The sequence below is a fragment of the Pristis pectinata genome, chromosome 2 (assembly GCF_009764475.1).
Source record: "Pristis pectinata isolate sPriPec2 chromosome 2, sPriPec2.1.pri, whole genome shotgun sequence".
NCBI lineage: Eukaryota > Metazoa > Chordata > Chondrichthyes > Rhinopristiformes > Pristidae > Pristis > Pristis pectinata.
The window spans coordinates 107,402,376-107,408,375 of NC_067406.1; the positions used below are offsets into that span (position 1 = coordinate 107,402,376).

The 6,000-nt window shown below is 37.6% G+C and overlaps 1 protein-coding gene across 7 annotated transcripts in view; it reads left to right on the forward strand.

The window, feature by feature from the left end:
• Positions 1-5,362, forward strand: part of rapgef2b (Rap guanine nucleotide exchange factor 2b) — a 290,810-nt gene extending 285,448 nt beyond the window's left edge. For 6 of the 7 annotated variants that reach the window (XM_052009267.1, XM_052009270.1, XM_052009268.1 and 3 more), the window contains one exon: positions 3,723-5,352. In XM_052009267.1, the coding sequence (XP_051865227.1) occupies positions 3,723-3,729 (7 nt within the window). In that variant the 3' untranslated portion in view covers positions 3,730-5,352. Of the gene's footprint in view, positions 1-3,722 lie in introns of all 7 variants that reach the window. The other variant, XM_052009277.1, reaches the window with a different exon arrangement.
• Positions 5,363-6,000: the final 638 nt, after the last annotated feature.

Consider the following 6,000-nt stretch of genomic DNA (forward strand, 5'->3'; position numbering starts at 1 on the left):
CTTTCTTCACTGTCTACGATACTATTTATTTTAGTCTCATCCGCAAACTTACTAATCATGCCACCTACCTTCTCTTGCAAATCATTAATGTACATGATGAACAATAAAGGACCCAACACCGATCCCTGTGGTGCACCACTAGTTACAGGTCTCCAATGTGAAAAGCAACCCTCCACCACCAACCACCTCCTCCTACCGCCAGATTTTATACCTAATTTGCTATTTCACTGTGGATCCCAGGTACTCTAACCTCTGGACCAGCCTACCATATGGGACCTTGTCAATGGCCTTGATAAAGTCCACGTAGACAACGTCTACCAAAATTGCTGCTTAGCTATAGCTCAGCTCTTTTTAAACAACATCTTTCCCCTCCTCACAAGTGGGGCTGGTCTGCAATTAACAAGCTCCATGCCTTGCTGACATAGCTCTTTTTAAAAGCTCCTTCCTTGAATCTTGTTCCACACAACGACTGTAATCTTGGCTGAAATTCTTTTTAAATGGCATTCAATGAAAACATTTATTTAGATTAAGGCAATGAAGTTTGAAAAGTTCAGAGAAAATTTTAATGAAAGCTTTTCTCCTGGTTCTTTGCAGCAAGTTTATTGGAAAGTAGTGGAATCATTAAGGTACACTAACCAGCTCCTTAGCAAAAGCTTTAGATGCATAATGTCAAGTTTTAATCATGTTTCTTTAAGATGGGCACAGCTATTTCAGTAGTGGTTACGTGAGACTGAAAATCTGAATCTACATTATTCATAATATTTTGTTGAGATTTTTTTCTAGGTTTTAAACGATAGTGGCTTTTTCAATGAATTGAAACTCTGATGAAGGGTCTTTGACTGAAACATAAACTCTCCGCAGATGTTGCCTGACCTGCTGGGTGTTTCCAGCATTTTTCATTTTTATTAGGCATTTTCAGTCTTGCATGGCCATAATTTAAATATTTGGAATTTCATTTTAAAATAGAATTCCAAATCTGCATTACGTTTCTCAAGCTTTTGCGGAGGAGCTAATTAAATATACCTGAATTGTACAGTTCCAGAGGATCACCATGCAATGACTCAATAAAGTTTGTGCAAAGAATGAAGAAAGTAAAATTCCTTGAAATTGAGTTTATCCCACTCCATTGCTGTAACTTAAGTGGAAGTTTTTCATAAGCTCCACGTAAGTGGAGCTAATAGAACCATAGAAAACTACAGCACAGAAAACAGGCCATTCGGCCCTTCTATTCTGTGCCGAAACATTATTCTGCTAGTCCCATTTACCTGCCCCCAGCCCATACCCCTCCAGACTTCTCTCGTCCATGTGTTTATCCAATTTACTCTTAAAAGTTAAGAGCGAGCCTGCATTTACCACATCAGATGGCAGCCCATTCCACACTCCCACCACTCTGAGTGAAGAAGTTCCCTCTAATGTTCCCCCTAAACCTTTCCCCTTTCACCCTAAAGCCATGTCCTCTCGTACTTCTCTCTCCTAATCTAGGTGGAAAGAGCCTACTTGCATTAACCCTGTCTATGCCCCTCATCATTTTTATAAACCTCTATCATATCTCCCCTCATTCTTCTCCGCTCCAAGGAATAAAGTCCTAACATGCTCAATCTTTCCTTATAACTCAACTCCTGAAGACCCGGCAACATTCTTGTAAATATCCTCTGCACTCTTTCAATCTTACTGACATCCTTCCTGCAGTTTGGCGACCAGAACTGCACACAATATTCTAAATTTGGTCTCACCAATGACTTATACAACCTCACCAAAACATTCCAACTCCTATACTCAATACTTTGATTTATAAATGCCAGGATGCCAAAAGCCTTTTTTACAACCCAGTCTACCTGTGACTCTACTTTCAAGGAATTATGTATCTGAACTCCCAGATCCCTTTGTTCCTCCACACTCCCCAGTGCCCTACCATTTACTATGTATGTCCTCCCTTGATTTGTCCTTCCAAAATGCAACACCTCACACTTGTCTGCATTAAATTCCATCTGCCATTTTCTGGACCTATTTTCCATTTGGTCCTGATCCCTCTGCAAGCTTTGAAAGCCTTCCTAACTGTCCACTATACCTCCAATCTTAGTGTCATCCGCAAACTTACTAATCCAATTTACCACATTATCGTCTAGAACATTGATATATACAACAAACAACAATGGCCCCAACACAGATCCCTGAGGCACACCACTAGTCACAGGCCTCCAGTCTGAGAAACAACCATCCACAACCACCCTCTGTCTTCTCCCACTCAGCCAATTTCGAATCCAGTTTACAACCTTTCCATGGATACCCATTGACTGAACCTTCTGAACTGATCTCCCATGTGGGACCTTGTCAAAGGCCTTACTAAAGTCCATGTAGACAACATCCACAGCCTTACCTTCATCTACTTTCTTAGTGACCTCCTCAAAAAAACTCCTCAAGATTTGTTAAACACGATCTACCACGCACAAAGCCATGCTGACTATCCTTAATCAACCCTTGGCTGTCCAAATACTTATATGTCCTATCTCTCAGAACACCTTCGAATAATTTACCCACTACTGATGTCAGGCTCACTGGCCTGTAATTACCTGGTTTACTCTTCGAGCCTTTCTTAAACAATGGAACAACATGAGCTATCCTCCAGTCCTCTAGCACCGTACCCGTGGCTAAGGACATTTTAAATATATCTGCCAGGGCCCCTGCAATTTCTACACTAGTCTCTCTCAAGGTCCGAGGAAATATCTTGTCAGGCCCTGGGGATTTATCTACCTTTATTCGCTGTAAAGCATCAAGTACCTCCTCCTTTTTAATCTCTGTATGTTCCATGACACTAGTGCTTGTTTCCCTTCCTTCCATATCCACGATGCCAGTTTCTTGAGTAATGCCAACTTTATAGTGGAGGAGTGGAAGATGTTCAAAAGAAATTATGACACTTAATCCTTGCTATTTTCTAGTCCTCTAAAAGATTAGAAGAAACATTGGTAGAATATCAGGTAATTATAGTCTTAGGGCAAACCAATGTTTTAATTTGCTTCTTTTTAACCATAAATTGGCATTCCACGTGTATGCTTGACAGGCTTCAGTATCTTCTTAGGACTTCAAGAATTTTTTTTAGAATCTATCTTTAATTACCACTTTCTACGACCAAGGACTTGTACAACAGGTTTTTTTAGATTTAATGCATTTAGTGAGAGCATTTTGTAGCTCATGATTTATTTGCTATACTTGTCTTTTATATTATAAATCACAACTTTTACTCTGCTTTGTTTATTTGGTGATGTGGAGAGGAAGATTGTTCCTGATTCAGTTTCCCCTTTGGTTACTTGTGGTCAATTTGTGGTCTGTCAAGAATGCTTTCATTCAAGGAAAACCTCAGAAGATAGTTAGTTGTTGATGCTACCCCTTAAGAAAAATATTCCAGCACATGGTTGCCCAAAATCTGGTATTGGTTAATACAGTGTGATATGGTTTGCTTATTTTCTGAAAGGAATGTTTATTTCAAGGTGATCTTTTCCTGATGGATTGTAGCATTATGTATCAATTAGAGTTGTTCAGTTAATTACCAGGCAATTTTTTTTAATTTTGGTGATACTATTACTACATTCATAGCTAAAAACTCTTTGACAGAGTGTACTAATGCTAATTTGGCCCCAAGCATCCTTTTTGATTTTTACTGTTTGTGGATATGTGTACTTTATTATGCAAATTTTAATTTGATATTTTCAATTTTCTTTCCACAGAAGATGAGCAAGTTTCTGCAGTTTGACCAGGGTTTTGCTTCCTGCTTTTTTATGTTTATCTCACTTCATGCAAGCTACATTTTGGACAGCACAACAGATCATCCAGATGTAGGAGCCTTGGAAATCTCTTGAACGAAATTTCTGATGCCACTTGCCTCTTTCCCTGCCTTAAAGCAGCATGGGGCTTTTATCCCCGCATGTGGAATACTGTGAAGAAACTGTCCTGGCACTTTGGAACTGTGTTGCTTTTAATGCACAGAGCTTACTCAACAGACTAGTCCTGTTACCACCCACCATGAACCGTGCTCAGAATTTCAGTTTTACTGTGTTGATTAAGGAGCTGCTCTTTTAATCAGCCTAGAACATTTTGAATTCATTTGCTGGCTTTTTTTTGCCATTCTGGCACATAGTCATTTAAACAAAAGAAGTGACAACTTTTTTTTAAAAAAAACAAGCAAATCATGCATGATTTTGTATTTCAGCTAATTATAGAACATGTCATATTCACTTTACTTTTGGGCACAGAGATCAAGAATCAAGGCAGGTTTTTAATTTATGTCGACTTTTTGATTAAATACTGCTTACAGAACAAACACTAGATCTTCGCAATTACAGTATTATTTTACACTTAACTTATATTTTTTGATTGTAGGATTTTGAATTGGTATTTTAATTAATTGAACTGGATGGCATTGTAGTGGATGGCGCTCTGTATCCTAGAATCATGCTGGCTAGTTCTTCCCCTTGACAAAATTATGGTGCCCTTCTATTTGATGATAGGTCACAAGGCTTCTTATAGAAAAGCCTTAATTTTTTTTCCAGCCTTTGAAATCTGCAGTATGTACAAGGAAATTAACTTATGCTTCTTGGAATATCACTGCATGTCTATAATGAAGGTCGAGACTTCAAAGCAAACCACCCTCTGCTGCTATTTAAACCTTCAAATTACTGAATTGGCAGCAGTATTTTTGTTGCCGTTCTGCAGACTCCTAGTAGTGAAGGCTGCCAGTCTGAGTAGTACACAAATGTATGGAACTGCTTTTCTTAGATCTGTTTCTTGTATTTTTGTTTCCATTGAGCTCAGCTGATCATATTGATCAGTAAATAAACTTAGGTTCAATTGAAGACTGCAGTGTTTTCACTGTATTTAAAACATCAGTGCTTTATTTAACTGTCATAAAATCATAGTTTAGGCCCTCCTTATTTGCAAATACTTCATGTTTGTCAGTTATGCATTAGTAATTTAACTGTATTATGCATAATTTGTCAATGTCATTCTACAGTCAATGGACATTGTGTGCATATAGGCAGACAAAGATAAATAATAGATATATTGAAGAGTTGCACAAATAATATAAACTTAACCGTAATTGTAGAACATAGAAATGCTAATCTCATTTCAACAAATCTGTGATGTTAAGTGCAAAATGTATGATTAACTGGTGATTTCCTCATACTTTTGATACTACTTGTACCTGTATGTCTTTTAGAAAGACAATTGGTGGAGTCTGTATCTCTTTTGTATTTTTAATACAATAATTGTACATAATGGTTATATTTTTGTTGAAAATGGTAGAAATGTACTATGTTTATGCCTCTACATCCAGTTTATACAAAGCTGGAGAATAAATATAACTCAGAAGTGCTGTTGTTTATTTCTGAATATCCCTAACTATATTACAAAATGGAATATGGTTGTTAATCCCAAGTTATGACTGGAATCTCCAAAAACTACAGGGGGAGGAAAATCAGAGGTAGAAATATTTCTTTAAAAGTTTGCATTTTCTTTGAACTCATGTTAAATGGGGGTTGGGGAAGATATGATTTGAGAAGAGAGCCAGTCCTGATGAGGAGTCTCGACCCAAAACGTCGACTGTTTACTTCCCTCCATAGATGCTGCCTGACCTGCTGGGTTCCTCCATCATCTTGTGTGTATTGCTTAATATTAAAGCTGTAGTTTACAAAACAGTGCTTAAACAGATATTGTTTCACCAATTAAACTGTTGGTGGAGGTAGTGTTCATTATCTGATTTTGACTGAGTCCCAGCAGAAGTAACAAAGTTTAGCTCCAGTCATAAGATTAAGAACAAAGTTATCAATTAATCACGGTTAATGTGAATAATTAATCAATAATTTAACATCAGGTTCATTCTCACTGACGTATGCCGTGAAATTTGTTGTTTGGCAGCAACAGTACAGTGCAAGACACAAAAATTACTATAAACTACAAAATAGTGCAAAAAAAAAGTTATGAAGTAGGTTTCATGGACTGTTCAGA